General features: G+C 36.2%; 1 protein-coding gene across 2 annotated transcripts in view; it reads left to right on the top strand.

Moving 5' to 3' along the window:
- Positions 1 to 19,666, top strand: part of LOC142339225 (crustacean calcium-binding protein 23-like) — a 36,186-nt gene extending 16,520 nt beyond the window's left edge. For both annotated transcript variants that reach the window (XM_075389079.1, XM_075389078.1), the window contains exons 3-8: positions 999 to 1,112; positions 9,739 to 9,949; positions 11,534 to 11,611; positions 13,985 to 14,200; positions 14,953 to 15,119; positions 18,874 to 19,666. In XM_075389079.1, coding sequence (XP_075245194.1) covers positions 999 to 1,112; positions 9,739 to 9,949; positions 11,534 to 11,611; positions 13,985 to 14,200; positions 14,953 to 15,119; positions 18,874 to 19,077 — 990 coding nt within the window. In that variant the 3' untranslated portion in view covers positions 19,078 to 19,666. The remainder of the gene's footprint in view (positions 1 to 998; positions 1,113 to 9,738; positions 9,950 to 11,533; positions 11,612 to 13,984; positions 14,201 to 14,952; positions 15,120 to 18,873) is intronic.
- Positions 19,667 to 20,016: the final 350 nt, after the last annotated feature.

The following is a 20,016-nucleotide window of genomic DNA, read 5'->3' as shown; positions in this document are numbered from 1 at the left end:
CAAAAAAATCTTAAGAAAAATTGAATTCTTAAGATAAATTATGTTTTGCAATTAACTAATATAGCGAATTTGAAATATAAAACCCGTTGACTGCGTTATAAGCAACAATTAATTTTAAGTGAAAATAAATTTTTTGGGTCCAGCATGAACATTTTAGGTCGAGGGAAAGTCGAGCATCATATTTGGGTTGAGCTCAAGTCCAGCATCAAAAACTTGGGTCGAGCCAAAGTCTAGCTGAACGATTAGGTCCAGCTAACGTCTTTTCATGGGCTGTTTCAGTCCAGCATGGTCTTTTTATACAACTGTTTGGTCGAGCATTTTTTTTCACTTAAGATTAATTGTTGCTTATAACGTAGTCAACGGGTTTTACAGTTCAAATTTTCCAATGTTTCTCATATTTTCTCGACAAGCGAACTGTGCTATTATAAATATTTTTGAAAAATTGACTTTTATAATCAAATGAACTAAATCATAACACACTGAACGCATTGCTTATGAAATATCAATTGCTAGATTTTTGTTAATTAGTTGAATTCAGCCGAACAAATTCGCTATATTAGTTAATTACGAAAACTAATTTATCTTAAGAATTCAAATTTTCTCAAGATTTTATGGTGAATTTCCATCTGTTTTTCGAAGGTGCTGCCTGTTTCACGCTAGTTTGGTGTTGCTGGAAGGCGTTACAAATCTGCAAAAAATTATGGAAAAGTTAACTATTTAATAGTTTTTACGTTTTTTTCGGTATCGTCGGTATGTTCGTTTTTGAAATGTAAAAAATAACCAAACATAACCACAATTTTCTTACGACGATCTCTGAACTAGAGATAAAAATTCAAGCTCGGTGTTGGAAACGTTTACACCCACAGCTCCCGTACTCTTCTAAACCTGGAATATCATAGCAAAAGGGTATAATACGGCAAGGTGTCTGTGTGTGTGTGGGGGGGGGGCAATTATATCTCAATTAATATTTTAAATTTGTTCACTCTTTGTTTACGCAGCCCCCGATGGAAGAGCAGAGTGAAAGAGAGGAAAGAACAGAAGAACCACCACAAAAAGCACAAGAAGACAAGATTAGAAGGTCCAAACAAAAAGAATTGCCACAACAGCAGAAAGTAAGTTATAAGATTACTCAGAAATTCAAAAAGACATCTATGATGCAAAAACAACAAATTGTGATTCTGGAATATACGTCACGAAACTCGCGCTAGAATTTGTTGACCTTTCAAAAATTTCAGCTCGATTTTTTTGTTACAAGTTTGCTAGATTGTGCTGAAAAACATTCAATTTATGCTAGAAAAACAAATTTTAAAACACTGCTGATATTTCCAGAATAATTGAGCTATGTTCAACATACTTTGTAAGATTTTTTTGTGTTCTGGCAGAGTTAGAGCATCATTTTTTGTGACCCTTGGCCCTTTTCTTCAACAACACTAGAGATCTTTGAACGCTTGAGCACCTAAAAGTTGGTTAGCTGCTTTTGAAAAAAAAATGTAAGAAAGGCGGTAAAATTTTTTGATGTTTCTTTAAATGTTTCACGAAAAGTTCCGAAAAAGTGCTGACAGTATTTGATAAATGCTCTGAAGAAGCTCTGAAATATAGTTTTTAGGTTTAAAATTCACCTGTAATATAATTTTTTGTAGATATGCAACACCTACCAGCAACACCAAACTAGCGTTGCAATAGGCAGTCCACCTTCGAAACTTAGATGGAAATTAATCAAAAAAAGCTTAAGAAAAATTGAATTCTTAAGATAAGTTATTTTTCGCAATTAACTAATATAGCGAATTTGAAATATAAAACCCGTTGACTGCGTTATAAGCAACAATTAATTTTAAGTGAAAATAAATTTTTTGGGTCCAGCATGAACATTTTAGGTCGAGGGAAAGTCGAGCATCATATTTGGGTTGAGCTCAAGTCCAGCATCAAAAACTTTGGTCGAGCCAAAGTCTAGCTGAACGATTAGGTCCAGCTAACGTCTTTTCATGGGCTGTTTCAGTCCAGCATGGTCTTTTTAAGCAACTGTTTGGTCGAGCATTTTTTTCACTTAAGATTAATTGTTGCTTATAACGTAGCCAACGGGTTTTACAGTTCAAATTTTTCAATGTTTCTCATATTTTCTCGACAAGCGAACTGTGCTATTATAAATATATTTGAAAAATTGACTTTTATAATCAAATGAACTAAATCATAACACACTGAACGCATTGCTTATGAAATATCAATTGCTAGATTTTTGTTAAATAGTTGATTTCAGTCGAACAAATTTGCTATATTAGTTAATTACGAAAACTAATTTATCTTAAGAATTCAAATTTTCTCAAGATTTTATGGTGAATTTCCATCTGTTTTTCGAAGGTGCTGCCTGTTTCACGCTAGTTTGGTGTTGCTGGAAGGCGTTACACATCTGCAAAAAATTGTGGAAAAGTTAACTGTAATTTACCCATACAATGAGATCCTCGCCTCATGAAAAGACCATGCTCGACCTATGAAAAGACCATGCTCGACCTTAATTTGCTGTAAAAATACCTTATCTGGACCCATGAAAAGACTTTAACTCGACTTTATTTAGGAGGTGGAGCGTGTATTTATAGTCAGTATTGGACCCCCTACTAGAATTATAAAGTCTTTTCATAAGTCGAGGTCTAAATTAGAGTTTATTTATTTCTATATTGAAAATTGACGTTTATCTGGAAGCTCTGAATAATACTTTGCAAGCAATGGAAATTGGAACAATAATTGTTTAATTCAGATTGTTGATTCTATTCAACATTTTAAGAGTTTTTAAAATGTTTTATGTACTCCATTTGAACGCCTATCAATTTCACATTTTAAGGAGTTCTAATATTGATAAAATTTGGAGGCCGTAAAAAGATTAATCTGTTGGAATGTTTTAGCAATTTGACGTGAGTTACTTTTGTTCATCACTTTAACTAACCAACTTAACATCTCCACTATTTTACTGTACATAAAAAACTTTTCTCTCTTATTTACCAATTTGTACTAAACCATCGTTCTAAAAAACTCTGTTTCAACAATCTAACATCTTGTTTTCGTGCTATTAGCATAATAATTCTTGAAAAGTGAGACTACCCATTATACACGCTCACAGCACGCACGTTCAAGTTCTAATTTAACTGAAGTCTGCACTTTCAGCGGAATTTAAAACCCCAGAACCCCCAAATAAAGCAGCCAGAAGTTAGCTTCCATAATTTTTTTTTGCTTTCTTGAACTTGAAAGTGTTTTAGGCAAGGTAACGTACCTCTGTTGAAATCATTTTTAATTTGGGGCAAAACATCCCGAACCATTTCACGTTTCATTAAACGCCAGAAATTCTCACTGCATTCACGCACCCTATATTGACATTTTACGGTCAATATGTTTGCAAATATCGATCGTCATAATATGCTAGTAGCATTTGACGATCTTTTTCGTTACGGCCTACGACAAAGTTTAGCAGCTCCTCCACTCTCCTCTTCAACTTATACATCCGATAATGAATGGCAGTCAAAACTATTTAAATATACAAACAATTTTATTAAAATTAATATCTGTATGGCAAAATATAATGTAAGGACTAACGCAAAACACTAAATTTAAATTGATTCCTCATTTGGTCTTGAGAAATGGTTCTGTTGTTCGATTTTTTCAGCATTTTATGCCGATAATGTTCTCACATTAATGAAGTGGATTAAGATTTACCAAATTCACACTTATTACGAAATTTATTACGAAAAAGCAATTGTACTTTATGACAAAAATTTGTTTAAAAAACTGTTTTTTTTAATTCGCATTCATTTTGTTACAAAAATCCACAAAAATTGTATGTTTGTGCAAATTACCGCTGTAAAAATAAGTTTTCCGTGTTAAGAATAAGAATTTTACCAAACAAGTTATTGGGAACAAGAATCTAAAGATTTTCGCCCTATTAAATTAATAAAAAATTTTAGAAGACTTGATTTAATTAGCATCAATTGATGGTTGATGAACCAGGGGTAACTAAGACCTCAATGAAAAATTTTTGCAGCCTTTTGACTCCCCCTTTTGAAATTTCAGTTTAATGTCCAACAAGAAATCAATAAGTTAACAAGCCCTTTCCCAACACTTGATGAAAGCCATAAAAACGAGAAATTACGTTATCTGAAGGTTATTTGTTGGAAAACAAAAATTCGCAGAAAAATCGCCTTTTCATTTTTCTAGTTTTTTCAATTAATCTGTGATTTCTGTCTACTCAAATGTAATCCAAATAAGTAACTACAGAAAAAAAACATGGCTGGTGGCGAGAGCTAAAATATTTTTACAAACGAGTTCAACGATATTGGACTGAAGCAGAAAAAAATTCGATGCTCTATCTATAGGTGAGAAATAATCTTTTTAGTTTCATTTTTTTAATCTTTCGAACCAGTGCACACTTTCATAGGGGAACTTTGATTTTCAGTTTGGTTAGATTTGAACAAATTGGTCCAATTAAAAGATTGGATCCAGGAAATCTTGGTTTGCCCCTGAGCTATGCACTTGATGACATTCAACTAGAAATAGTTGTAAACACAGTAAACACAGTAAAATAGTGCATAAAAGCTTACCTGAGCAGCGGCGAAACATTTTTCTGTTAAAACGAGAAAACTCTTTTGCTATCTAAATTAGGCCAGAAGATTACCCGCAAAATTTAAAGGGGAAGATGAAAAATCCATTTTCGGTAAAACTATCGGTAATCCAGAAAATCCCAGTTTTTTTGATAAATTTGCTGTAGTTTTTGAGATTCCCGGGTCTCCTGCTAAAATTTTTGTTAAATTGGTAGGTTCCCGGATTTCCCGATAAATTTTTTACGAATTTCTAAGATTCACGGTTTATCCCGCCAGGAATATGGGATGCGTTTCACTGGTTTGGGGCTCTAATCTGGTCATCCAGTTTTCCTGTCAATTAAATTGGTCATCCGTTGAATTAGAAGGATTCCTAACTTAATTAGAGTTTCCTAACATGAAATGTTTGTTTAACTACGTCAAAAATTTCATCATGAAAAAAAATGTGTTCGTATTTGACAAAATTCCGAAAAGCATTCAATTCTTGATTGCATCTCTTCAAACCTAATTCCGGTCCTTTCATTGTTCACGGCCATTTCGCGTTTCATCAAACTTTGATCATTTTTCACATAATTTTTTTGACATGCTCTTAAAAAAATTTCGAAAAACAAATTTAACAATTCCTTGAAGGGATGGGAATAGAAAGGACCACCGTACATTTAAATGGATTGCAGGGGCTTCTATTGGCAGATCGGAACGATCAAACAGATTTATTTTTCAGAAAATTTTGTTTTGAAGTTGGAGTCGGCACTAATAAAACATATGTTGCGCAAAGATTTTATACAGAAGTGAAACTTGTGAGAAATTGTCTAGCGAAAAAAAAAAGAAGTTTGAATCTAGCATCACGAAAGAGGATGTGCTTCAATAAATAAGTGAAATTCTTAAAAATAGTCCAGAAAAACTGGTAGCATTTAGCATTTTTGCGCTGGTTTCGAAAAACTACACAGCTGATAGGCAGAAACTTGGGGTAAAGTTTAGTTAAAAAAACATTTACAACATTTTATAGGCTGCCCATACCACTTTTATATTTGATATGGAAACGTCTCGTAAAAATAAGCCGCCAGTCCCCCCCCCCCTCCCCCCCGAACGCCCGCCCGCCTCATTACGTGTATTAAAAGTCAGCATGCAATCATTGCTAAATTGAAGCAATCTGGCATATAGACTTTCAATTGGAAAAGTTGAAGAGTTCTTTTCCTCTTGTTGCAACTTTTATCAGACTGCTTATAAAATGCATTCCAACAATTCCAGCTCTTGCTTTAAAACATAGTGGTAAATATTTATCCAAAAAGAGTAGTTTAGAATTATCCCTTTTCTTTATTCTAATATGTTCTCTCAAATACTTCAGACTTGTATTTTCCACAGAATTGCACAGTTAAACCTTTAGTTGTAGTTTTTCCATGGAAAATTTCAAAATTCCATAACTCGCTCTGGCTAGCTTCAAAAACATGAAACTGTTCTGTAGCACTTAGCGGGTATTTTGGTTAAGAAAATCTTGTTGGTAAGTTCACAGCGTTTGTATCTTATTGCCTTGAAACACGTTCATTCCAATTATCAACGTTCCTGTCTTTCGCTTCAAATCTCTTCAGGAGTTTACACTTTTAAGAGGTCTTCAACTCAAGTTATAAATTTGCAATACTTCGACAACTGCGCACTTTTCCAACCAAACGTAAGTAGGAATGATTTGTAATAATGGTTTTCACGGACAATTTGTCTCCAAACAACATTCCAAACTGGCAGATTAAATTTTGAAACGAGAAACTAGCGGAAAAAAACTAGCGAGGCTAAAAAAATAGGCGAAGTAATTTGGAAATCTGAACTCTTGAAATTTGACCCTTAAAATGTCACGAGATCTTCCGAAGTGCTTGAACTCGAAAATGAATTGATTAAAAAAGGTACGTCATCATGCTGCCAATAAGAATTTTTTTTTCAAATTCGTTTCTCACTCCCCAAAAATAGAGAGAATCTCAAAAATTTTTAAGCTACAATAAAAATTCTGAAGTTTTCGGTTGTGAAATTAGAACACTCAGATATTGGCGTTGAAAAAAGATCAATGTATTTAATGCTAAGCATGCTATGCGTGCTTTTAAACCGCTGCCTCATTATGGACTAAGTAGAGGTCACAATTTAGCATCAGTCACTTATAACTTTCATCATCTCAAAGTTGGCGCACATAAAGGCATGAAAAAGATGTCCGAGCAAGTTTGCAAGTGTGTGGGCATTCAAAGTTTCATTGGACTCTTTTCCATAAGAATTGATTTTTTAAGAAAGGGTTCGACCTCTTTGGTGTGTTGACTTCTGATAAAAACCAGAGCCAAGCAGGCTGAGATGTTAATCATTCAGGATTTTTTCACAAAATCTAACCACATCAAATTTTAAATGAAAATATCATATTCCTCTGATTCATAGTTTCTTTGCCTTTACTGATATTTACTTTGGCCCCTTATTTTCTAATCATATCTGTTATTCTTCTTTGCCTTTTCTTTTTTCTAAAGCCCAACGCATCACCAAAATTACGCTTTCTTCGTAACAGGCTGGTCTTTTTATGACTTTCAAACAGGTAACAAGAACCGTTGTGAGCAAATCATACCAAAGGTGCAAAACGTGAATTAATCATGAACGAATTCCCGTAGAAACGGAAAACAGGTGATGGCGATATCATTGAATGCTCGCCATATATCACATTTTAAACACCTGGGAACAAAAACTTGTCTAATGTTAATTAATAATTAATTATTTACGTCGTTGCATGCTTTGCTTAAGAATAGATCAAAGGTGGATTGATTTCAGAACTCTCACACGTTGCTTGTTCCGAAATAATGTTTTTCATTCTTTTTTTTCTAAAATTCTTCAGAAGTTGCTAAAAAATAATACTACTGTTGAGAAAGAAAGCCGAAGGAATGTCTCGAGTCTTTATTAAATATGTGAAAATAAAATACATGCTTAGTAAATACATTCTTAAAGTATCTTATTGAGCGGATAAATATGAAAATGAACGAAGTTTTCATTTTGGGAGTATAGTTAATTGTTTATTGTGTATAAATTGAGGACTCTGTATTCAACAAAATAAAGAATCAATGAATAATTTATAAAATATTACACCTCCAGGAAAATCGGTTCGGCTACTTTTAGTTTTTTTTTAATTATCTATACAATAGGTCGTATGCTATCATAAATGATATTGCTTTTAAGGGAACATTTCAGAGTCGGTCTGTGATGTTTTTTTTGCGCGAAAAAATCAATTCTTGTAGTCCCTGCCTAGAGAGGTCTCAAGTCATGGGCCAAATCTTGGGTCAGACTGATTTAAAGCGAACCTTGACTTGATGTTCTCCTGGCAGAGAAGATGCAATACTTGAGAAATCTCTGGACATGGACTCTCCAAGATTTTTTCTCATCGAAGCTCTCCATCGATCTGTCCCCGGGTCGAATGTCCTCCCTAAAATCCTCCCATTTTGCTGTAAGAGTGGGGGGGGATTTGTCTATGGGGGTAAATTGCTGTAAGAGTGCGGGGGTAATTTGTTCAGAGGTGGTAAAATTATGTAAGAGTTGGGCTACAATGGGAGGACTTTTGAGGAATTAGCCCCCTGAGTAAAATTGCCATGTAAGACTGGGCTACAATGGGAGGACTTTTGAGGAATTACCCCCTGACTAAAATTGCCATGTAAGAGTGGGCCGCAATGGGCTGCAATGGGAGGACTTTTGAGGAATTACCCCCTGATTAAAATTGCCATGTAAGAGTGGGCTGCAATGGGAGGACTTTTCAGGAATTACCCCCCCCCCCCCTGACTAAATTTGCCATGTAAGAGTGGGCTGCAATGGGAGGACTTTTCACGAATTACCCCCCCCCCCCCCTTTATTGAAATTACCATGTACGAGTGGGCTGCAATGAGAGGATTTTTGAGGAATTACCCCCTGACTAAAATTGCCATGTTAGAGTGGGCCGCAATGGGCTGCAATGGGAGGACTTTTGAGGAATTACCCCCTGATTAAAATTCCCATGTAAGAGTGGGCTGCAATTGGAGGACTTTTCAGGAATTACCCCCCCCCCCTGACTAAAATTGCCATGTATGAGTGGGCTGCAATGGGTAAAATGGTGTAAGAGTGAGGGGGTAGTTTGTTCAGAGGGGGTAAAATGATGTAAGAGTTGGGCTGCAAAAGGGGGGTAAAATGGTGCAAGAGTGAGGGGGTAATTTGCTATGAGGGGGGTAAAACGATGTAAGATTGAGGAGGTAATTTGTTCAGAGAGGGCAATTCTAACAAGTATTATTCATATATATACGCAGCTGAAGGTAGAGAGGTTTTGGGTTCAAGACTGGCAGTCTTCAGGTATGGGGACTAAAACAATGTAAGATTGAGGGGGTAAAATTATGGAAGAGTTGGGCTGCAATTGGGGTAAAATGATGTAAGAGTTCGGGTTAATTTCTCCATTACCCCCGAACTCTTACATTGTTTTACTCCCCTTGACAGACCAAAAAGATGTAAGAGTGGGGGGTTAATTTGTCTTTTACCCCCTCACTCTTACACCATTTTTCCCCCGTTGAAAGCCCAATGCAGCCCAAAAAGATGTAAGAGTTTTGAACTGCATTTTCTTAAAAAATCCTTCCATTGCAGCCCCACTCCTACGTCCTTTTGGGCTGAAGAATTCAACCCGTTTCTGAATCTTAGCCCAAATTAAGATCAGAAAGGTACGTTAATTGTCTGTCTGCAGAAAGGTATGTTAATCATGCCTGATGTCTTCTGTTAGTACAAATAATCATAAATCTGATAGTACAAAAACGCTTACAGATATCTCAGATATGACAGGCTTTCTCTGTTAAAAACCCCCACTTAGTTAATTTTGCAGTTTTTTCATGATCAAAGTTTTTCTAGAGAACAGTTAAAATGTTTTCTTTCATCAAAAAGATTAGTATAGGTCAAACAGGCAGTGTTTAAACATCATTTTACGAGAAAGTTACGACAATGCAAGAGCAATTTTCTTAAAAATCGTGGTGGTTGTTGAAAGAAATATCTAGAAAATGTGATCAGATCGTTCATGACTAAACTCAAGGCAGACTTTAACCAAAGGAGCTTGTCCTGTCATAAAAACGCACTTCACAACCTGTCTGTTTTAATTCTCTGATCATTAACCCATATGCCATCCTGTAATTTCCTATGTTTGAAATAGGTCATGTTTACCGCAAATACACACATGCTGAACCAGAAGGAACTGAGGGAGAAGATCAAGTATCAACTGAAGAGGAGTACAAACCCAGTTGAGAGGATTAGATTGACAGCCCTTCTAAGGGGACCCGGGGGCATCAGAGACATCGGAAGGATATTCAAAAATATGGACGAGGATGACAGTGGACAAATTAGCTTCTTAGAGTTCCAACAAGGTAACAGTCTTGGGAAATAAATTTCCTGTTTTCCGCTGAGGAATTTGACCATCCAGAATTGTGATGTAACTAAATATTTTAATTTTATATAATTAGTAGAACAGTCTTTATTACACTCTTTGAAAGTTACACTCCTTAGACCAGGAGGAACTAGCTTCTTAGAGTTGCAGCACGATCACATACACATTTTAGAATTGTTTTCTTCTTTACGGTAGAATGAGACAGTATTTGAATGATAGCTTACCCCCTACCAACAGTGGACTAACATAAAAGAAGATAATGATTAGTTGAAAATAACTGTACTAAAACCTTGCTAAGGTTACTACGTCGCCGTACTAAGACTTATATGATACCGTGATAAGACCCCGATAAGATAGACAAGGCGCCGTACAGAAACGAATCTCTGATTTGTCGGAAATTTCCCTCGTGTCGAATTAAAAATAAATGATTTCTGGTTTGAACAACTCTTAGTTTTGAAGCTTAACTAACTGAAAATACAAGATTTGAAAAAATTTTGACCTCAGCAGCATGCTGAAGATTGAACGCAACTTTTCAAATACTCCTATTCATGTCGTTTCTTGTAGTTTCTCAAGAACCCTTATGAACAAATGTGTTGAACCGCAGGTTTTTTCAATCTGAAAGTGAAATTTTGTTTTATTTCAGTGAAAACAGCGTAGGAGATTCTTTTAATCAGAAATAGTTCACTGTTCTCAGAAAAATTGGCAATGATCTCAACCACAGCAGCAAATCAAAACAATTTTTACTTATTAATAACATTTTACTACTTAATCTTGTTTCGTGTTCCAGTAGGAAATCAAATTGACTTCCCATTACAATAAATGCGCCTGACGTTTTGTTATTAATTAATAATTAACTAATGAGTGCTTCGGAGACAGCGGAAAACACCTCCGCGTACAGATTTTTCCTGATTGATGTGAAAATGTTAAATTGTCACGATCAATAATTAAGTACTAACTTTTCCTCAGTTTGACTGCATTAAAATACAGTGACATGAATTAGAGCAGAACGGGTGCAGAGCCGAAAGATGTTCGTGTTTGATATCAGCATTTGAGTTCTTTCAGCATTCTGCTTAGTTCCCGTTAGACACAATTGGCGTCCTTCAAAATACACACAGCAATAGACATTGATTAGTACGATTGACATGCTTCATTATTAATTAAACTCACTAAATTTGGCTGGAAAAATTGAGAGCCAAAATTGTGCAAAATTGTGCAAATTCTATGATTTGCAAAAACATGCTCTGCACTCATAAATTGCTGGTTTTAAACAATGGAGATAGTCGGTATCTTTGTTTTCAGTTAGACAGAAACAACAATAGCCCTTACGCTTTGTCTTCGTATTGTCGGTGTGTTCGGATCTCAAACACCAAATTGTCATTTTTGCTTATCAATATTTCTGTAGTAGAACATTTAGCTCCGACAAGAAAAATTGGGCCGGTTTTTTGGATAAGTTCAAGATTTCATTACTGTTCATTATCATTAGAATTTTTAAAAGTTTACGGCGACCCGGCGTGAATAAATACAGATGATGATGTTGATAATGATTTTTGTCGACTGTTTTTAGGGGTAGCCGAGATCGGGTGTGTTTTGGATCACTATGAGTTGCAGCAGGCCTACGAGGCAATTGACACAGACAATTCAGGTAGTCAACTCAATAAAAATGAAAATCCCAACTGGTACCATAAACCGTCTCAAAAGTGCAGCCTGAATTTCCAATTAACAACGGGAAACGAACTAAGTTACTATAACATATATAGAATTTATTGGAGTCATAAATTAAATACCGAGTTCTGACCTGGATTTGAATTGGTCACTGATTTTGGTGGTTTACGACATTCTACTTCTTTCCTTATATTTTCAGTTTGAACCTTTTTGATCTATTTCTTTTTAATCGTCTCGCTCTCTTACGCAGTGTTAAAATAAGTCGGAATTTTATACATGTATTTATTTTTGTGGTGTCAGAACAAATTAATCAATGTCGAAATACCCAATTTGCAAAACTACATTAATTAATATACCTAACAATTAACCTTACGTATGAACTTATCAGAAAGGCCGTCTAAATTATTTACGTTGGCGGGATAAGTGCTATTATGTCTAAAATTTATAATAGTAATAACCGTGCCGTAATATTTTATGTCATAACGTCACAGAGGTATAGCCAAATTGTCACGGGCAAATTTGTCCGATCTGTTTGTCTCTTGTTTGTTTTTCCTATGTTGATACATTGAAAATAAAACATTATTGCAAAAAATAGATGATTTAGCTGAATTGGCCACAATTGAAGAGAAGTGCGCAACCCGGGTTCGCAAAAATGTCCAAATACTAACCACGGAATTGAGATCCAAAATGTGTACCCTATTTTTAGTGCGCTATTTATAACAATTCTGATCGATTTAGGAATCTAATTTTCGCACTCAAGGTAACTCGACTTCGTACTCAATATATCTAAATTTCGCACTAAATGTATCTAAAATCCGTAATTGTGTCTAATTTTAAAAGTGAAAAAAAGTGGTTAAAGGTTTAGAAAATACCATTTGGGTCTCAAATTTACCAAAGTGTTTTTGTTTGTTTTGAATTGTACGTCAGGAAATAGGATTGACATCACCACACACTCCAAAAGCTTCCCTTGTTCTCGAGGATTCTTCCGAAAAAAATCAATTATACTGGCTAAGGAGTACACAGGGAATTTGATAGGCTAACGCAGGAATTGTGTCATTGGTTTTCTATTTAGAAAAAGCTTTCCAATCGAAATACTACACATGCGTAATTATTCTATAGTTCCGTTGTTTTTTTTTCAGAATTGATATTTTCTGAATACGTTAAAGAACAAAGCTTTAACCACGGCTAATATGATTAAATTATGATGAAATACCACAAAATATCTCTAAGGTAACGAAAATATTCCTATAACCAATTTTTACGAAATAGGCTGTTGACAATAAGATTTAAAACACTGGTTTTGATTTTTAAGTGAGTTTATATGCCTTTATTGAGTGTTGTGAAGTTTCTGTTTTATTTTTATTTGCTGAATGCTCAGTTTCACATGATCAATCAATTTCACTTTCACATGCTCAATTAATTGGGCTTGAAATCACTTTTGCAGCTCGAAAGCGCGCATCAAATTAGATTCAATTGATGATTATTGACAAAAATGTGCCACAGGAATTTTAACCTAATTTCGAACTTAAAAGTATCTCAATTTCGCAGAAATGCTGAAAGCACTTTTGCGAAAAATAGATATTAAGCTTGTCTTCTAATTTTGCCCATTTTAGGTATCTATCTTTCGAGCGGTTTATTCTGAGGCAGAAATTTTGTTGTATACCTCTGAGTCGTAATATGTGAAACAAATACCAAAATGAGACCAAATACCCCCGTTAATTTAGAACAAATTAACTTTGACAAGTACAATTGAAAAGGATGCCTGTAGAAAAAGCTGCTAAATTTTTTATCGAGGTGTCCTGATTTTCTATCCCCATTTTTGTAGCCCATATAATTCAGCACTGATAGAAAAACTCCAATTTTTTAAAAATGAGGACAGGCAGATTTAAATCCAAATCAATTAGTCACTAAGTTTGCAGCAATTATATTATCCCTGTGGTCTTTTTAATGCGATATTTCGCTTGATCATTTTTCGCATGACTCTTTGAACGTTTTGTCTTCAAAACGGGGTGAACAGATTAAGCACGGAGGGAATAAACTGCCTGAGCAATTTTCTAGTCTCCCATGTTCTCCAAGTATGCAATTTATTAAAACTGTTTTGACGGAACAATTTCATGGTTTGATGGGCGGTATTCAGTGTTAAAGTTTTGACCACTCAGTATCTCACCCCCTCTCCCTCAACCCCGCTCACCCCTACCCCCATCAGGTTTTGTAAAATTATGTCAGAATCCTCCATGTTTCATCACGATGCATTAGGTTCCCTTTTACAGGGAAGTCCAAAAATTGAACTGAACGCAATCAATTTTAAATTTTAGAAATATTATTGTTGAAAAGCGTTTAATTCTGTTTGCAGGCAGCATCAGCTACCAGGAGTTCCTGGTTGAGTTGAGAGACAAGGTCATGAACAGGATCCGAGAGAGGATGGTCCGAGATGCATTCAGCAAACTTGACAAGGATGGCTCCGGGTGTCTGACGATGGACGATCTGAGAGGAGTGTGTGATGTTTCCAAACATGTCAAGATAATATCGGGAGAGTGGACTGAGGAACAGGCACTTGAACAATTTTTATGTACGTCTCATTCGCTCAACTCCAATTCTGTGTCGAGGACATTTTTTGAATCGGTCTATTCTGTTTGGGACGCTCCGGGGTAGAGGGCATATAAACTAACTGTACGCACCCTCCACAGGTGGTTGTGCTATTTTTTATGAAGTAGAAAGCTTATTATGTCGTAAATAGGGCCATCGCTACACTTCGTTTTGCGGCAAGTAGCAAGCACAGCTAATACTACCGCAGGTGAAAGACAAATGATTCTGACATACGCTTGAGCGAAAGTCGAGGCAATTCTCTATTTTTGGACCAAACTAGAGTATTTTGAAATTGAAACAAAAGCATTTTTTTTATCGAGCTAAACTTTTGTTAACGGAGGTAAGTTTAGCTCTAGTCAAAGCGGACCAATAAGACATTTGAGACAAATTCTTTCCGTACGATAATCTGTCAAAGAGGGCCATGTCATACCAAATATAGTGGCTAAAACGGTCTGGGTCTTTCACAGTACAGCCCCCCCCCCTGGAAAAAAAATAACCCCATTATGATATATTTACTGTAATTGAGTGTGGGGGTCTGGGAATAGCTAGAATACTGCTAAGTGGGGAGAGGGGCTATAATGGGAGGGGAAAGAAACGACGATATTTTCATATGTTGAGGCCTTGACTAAAGTCGTTTTTATAATGTTAAATTGTTGTTTCGGTAACCTTGATAATATAATTGGATGTATTTTTTCTCTAAGATGTGTTATGATTAACTTGTGTGTTTGTTTCCAGCGTACTTTGACACGCCTGACAACTTTGACGGGACAATCACAAAGGACGAGTTTTTCAGTTACTACGCGGGAGTCAGTGCGTCTATGGAAGAGGATGCAGATTTCCTACTCATGATGAACGAAATGTTCCACATATACCCTTTCAAAAAAGACAATGCCCTCAAAAAGGTCAGCTGAAAAAAGACCACGCTCACATGGGGTGGGGGTGGGTTTTGTGTTTGATGATATTAAAAAGATACATAAAGAACTGACGAGGGCAAATAATTTTTATATAAAATAAACCACTAAACAGACTATTTCAAATTTGGTTCCCATAGGGGTTGTGACTGATTTTTAAAGAAGAAATTCTGAAATTTTGAATGATCTTTTCCACCAAACATTGACGCTCCTCAATACTAGAAATTCGCGCGAAACAAAAATAATAGCGATAAATACATTTTTCCGATCTTTCCCTTCACAGCCAATATTTTCAACTGACTTCTGCAGAGCGACGTAAAGTTGCATATAACAACTTCTAGCATTTCAACTTGTGACCCTGCGGACTTTCGAATTTCAAACCGTGCATGAGCGTAATTTTTTTAAAAAAATTTGTGAGTAGGAACTTTAATTGAAAACCGAAAAACTGCATCGTTTCCTTTGTGCCCTTTCCCCCCAATTTTTGTGTTAACATTTTGCACTGTAATGGGTTATGGAGATTCGAAAGCTAAAAAAAGCGTTAAAAAAGGTAGTGATTTCAATTTAGGCATGAAAAAGGGCTCAAAAATCAGCTATACAATTATATATATATATATATATATATATATATATATATATATATATGTATATATATATATATATATATATATATATATATATATATATATATATATTTATATAAACCCATTATCAGTGCGAAAAATCAAGGTAAAAAACCAATCTTAGCAGCATGATTTATAGTGCGGGTAGCAACGGTTAGCTTCTGCAAAACTCCTATCCAAAGGCGCAATAGATACCATATTTAGAAACCATTTGCATTTTTCTAAGACTTCATTCACACTTTCGGTGGTATCATATTTATTCAACACATTCTGGGCAATTTTTACATCAAATAATCTAACCATAATAACCAATATCTAGAATCATCAGTTCGAATCGAGTATTGAATCACAACACCATTTCTCGAAGATTCATTTATTTCAATTTATTGACTTGAATCAATTTGCACTTGTCTGATTAACTAAGAAGTTAAATTTCTAATATTTCTAACTAAGTTTAAGACAACCCAACTCGAACACCCCCACTCAGACTTGGGCTGATTATGTAGAGTCTGCACCCATCAAAACTGTTCTGAATGTTCGATACCTCAATATTGGTACGGATTTTGTGAAGTTGTCTGCTGCCATTTTGTCACTACGAAGTGAAATGAAATATTCCCAACTTCCATTTTGTCCCGCATGAAGTGAATTTTTTGTCTTGATTTGCTTGCTCCTCTTATGCATGACTGTGTTTTGGCGAAGTCTGACTTTAACCCGGACGTCCTCTTTAATTGCTATTGGATGTTATTGTTGAATGCCAAAATCATCTTGAAGGATGTTATTGTTGAATGCCAAAATCATCTTGAAGCTGCTTCAAGCACAGTGCTTCTTGAACTACTGCTGCCATGTCCTGGTATTCTGCTTCTGATGACGAAAGGACAAATCTGACCTGCTTCTTAACACCCAAGCTGTGTGCTGTGTTGAGCTCGAATTAGTAGCTCGTCGTTGATTTTCTGTCGTTTAAATCATGAGACAAGTTGGCATCGCTTTTCTTGACTTAATCATAATTAGCGACTTATGTGTCGGAAAGTTTTAAATAATTGACCCTTGAACATATCAAAGCAGTCGTTTGCCGCATAGCCACTGTTGATTGGTAGGTGCCTACGCGTGTCTGGTCAGATATTTGCTGCAATTTTGATGTTCGGACTCATCTGCTTTGCCAGATAAAGAAGTGATCCAACCTGAGCTCCTTTATGCAGTTTCTTGCAGCTGTTTCCTCACTCGAAAGTGAAGCTATGTGCCAACTCCGTGCATCTTGAGACTAAAACAAAGTTTAAGAAACTTGCCTGAGTTGGCAATGCAATTTCCGTCTGTTTGAGGGTATACGTATTTTGATTCTTACACAGCCTCTGCCCACCTGGTTTCAAGCCTTTCCATTGGGATTTCTGACCACTGATTGAATGGGCACAAAGTCCAAGAACGCATTAATGGTTGTCACATCGTGATATGTAAAGCCACTGTCAACTAGCAACCCTGCTATCTTCAATTGCGTAGGGACCGCCCGTTTTTCCTCATCTGGTGTAGCTTATGTTGGACACATCACCACTGACTCATGTTTGCCTCCATCTCTTTGTCTCCTGCAAGCCTGGTATAGGCGACTCTTCTCGCCACATTTGCTGGAGCGCATTGTCTTCCTCCTGCAGTTCTTGGCAGAGTATCCAGGGATCCCACACAAAGCTGTTTCCTTTCTTGGGTCCCGTTTCACGCTTCACTGCTAGAGCTTCTGATACACTTTTCGCCTTCTTTCTCTGTGCCATACTCTCGTCAAATTTTTACAGCATTTTCCCCGACTCTTCAAAATCTGTTACTGGGTGAAAGTTTTCCTGTATAACGAAACTTTCATACCTCATTGGCAGACCATCGGTGGCCAAGGCGTTGAAGAGAATCTCCTTGACTGCTTCCCCTATCTCTTGTAGCTTTTTGAGCAACTCCTGTCCTCTGATTAAGAAGCTGTCTAAATCTTCAAACTCCTCAAGCTGCAATCGAGCCAGCTCCTGGCATGTCCACACTCTGAAATTTCTCTTGCATAAACTTTCAAGCCTTGGCTTCATCTCCTATGCCGTCATCTCCCACACAGTCATGTCTCATTAGCATGACTGTTGTAGCGTCTAGAGTCAGTGACAGATGACAGCACACAATAATTCGTTTCTCCTTTATATCTGCGACGTCTTCCCCATATGCATCCATTAGGACCTTGTGGTTCTCATCAATGCTTACCCCATTGGCCAGTGGCGCAGGCTCATTGGGTTGCTGCTCTGTTCCCAGCAGTAATTTGTAGAGCCTCTTCTTTTGCATAATTGCCACAAATCTTGTGCTCCAATTTGGAATGTCCAATCCCTTTCCCGTGTAGCTCAGCATCCTCCCTGTCTGTTGTCCCTGTCTGTAGAATGAGCAGTCAAAAAATTTAGGAAAATAAAATGTTCTAAGCAAAAAATATTATAGCTGTCAAAAATTAGATTTTAAGAACTATTTCAGGCCTAAAAAACCACTGGGCCCCTTACCTGTTGGTTTATGGACTTTTGTAAGCGGAGTAAAAGCGTTATTAACTTATTAAAAAATACTAGTTTTTCAACAATGAGAGGAAAATAAATTTATACTTTAGTATACAAACGAGAGATTTACAGGTAGATCTGATTAATAGATCAAGATGATGATTGGGATTTGGGGATGAAAAAGGACTCAAAAATCAGTTGTTTATATATGCTCAGTGCAGTGTGAAAATGTCAAGATACAAACCTAATCTTAGAACCAACATTTGCAGTGGGGGTTGCAAGGGATTCATTCACACTTCCGGTGGTATCATAATCATTCAATACATGCTGAGAAGATTTTACATCAAATAATCTAACTATAGTAACAACTATCTGGAATCATCATCGAGTGTTGATTCACAGCAACATTTCTCGGAGATTCATTTATATCAATTTAGTGACTTGAATCAAATTGTTCTTGTCTGATTAACTGGTATGTTAGAGTTTCTAATGTTTCTAACTAAGTTCAATGCTATAGTTTGTCTCGAAATTCTAACACACTCCCAAGCGCACCTGCTGTTTTATCGCATAATTATTCACTATTTAATGGCAATCAGAAAAAATTCAAAACACTTCATTTTTGTACGTTTGTACTAGGTCAAAACGGCGATGGGAATGCAAAAAACTGACAAGGTGAAGTTGCACGAGAAGTGTGTGAAAGTGGAGGAGCATGAACTGGCCAAAGAGGCAGCAGCAGCAGCAGCCGAGAAGAAGAGCCACTCTAAGAAGGCACGCAGTACCCAGCCCAAAAACAGTGCAGAGGGAAAGAAGAAATCAAACACGTCTGCCAAGAAAAAATAAGAAACTGACGGGTTCAATTACAACTGCAATATAAGCCCCCCCCCCCTCTAATTTAGACCTCGAATCGATTTTGTTTCAATGCTTCATCCCCCCTCCCCCTCCGCCGACCTCAGTGGGCATGGAACTTTTACGCCATTAAGCGCATTCACGCATTTTTTTTAAAGAATTCGCTGTATAATATAATTTGTAACTCATTAGTGACTCAAAATGTGTAACATGGGCGTTTTTATGCTGGTCATCATACTTTTTGGTAATTGATAATAGAAAGTTTTTGGCATTTCTCATTATCTTTTAGAATCACAGATACGAAGCAGTTTATCAGGTTGTAAAAGGGAGGAGATCGAGTTTCGGTAGATTGAGTATTGTCTGTTTGTCTGTTGAGAAGGTCTCTATTAGGGTACTCTGAAATGTTGGAATCATTTGACGTCAAGTGAAGTTATCTTAATTTTTTTTCAAGGGCTCAGATCTTTGTCTCATTGTGCTACATCTGGGGCCTCAATTTCGACAGGAAGCTAAATTTTAGATTGCTTATTTTGGTTTATTTATCATAGAACTGGTGATAAAGAATTGTTAAGTTCAAATTTCATAATGATTATTTTCTATCAGTTAATTGGATCTCTTCATTCACCCTCCCCAGGTTCCTTACGAACCCCTGTTAAAAATAAGTGCCATTTTACATAATAATTCATTATTTAATATACCATATTCTTGGGGGCAGATGGAGTGCAAATATTATGCACCCACTGAGGCGGAGAAGGAGAGTACTACTAACAGAAAAGATCCAAATAATTTTGGTGTGCTTAAGGAATGCAGCTTTCTTTATCTCAACAAAACTTGCTTCGTTTGCAATAGATGAAAACATTTTGTAAATTTATACAGATATGATTTTAGAATAATTTGTTTTACAAACTAACACTGTAATTTATTTTTAAGCTGTCA

This window comes from Convolutriloba macropyga, chromosome 5, assembly GCF_964194025.1.
Source record: "Convolutriloba macropyga chromosome 5, txConMacr16.3, whole genome shotgun sequence".
In the NCBI taxonomy this organism is placed as follows: Eukaryota; Metazoa; Xenacoelomorpha; order Acoela; family Convolutidae; genus Convolutriloba; species Convolutriloba macropyga.
The sequence above is the reverse complement of the archived record's forward strand: the minus strand, read 5'-3'. Positions and strand labels throughout refer to the sequence as shown.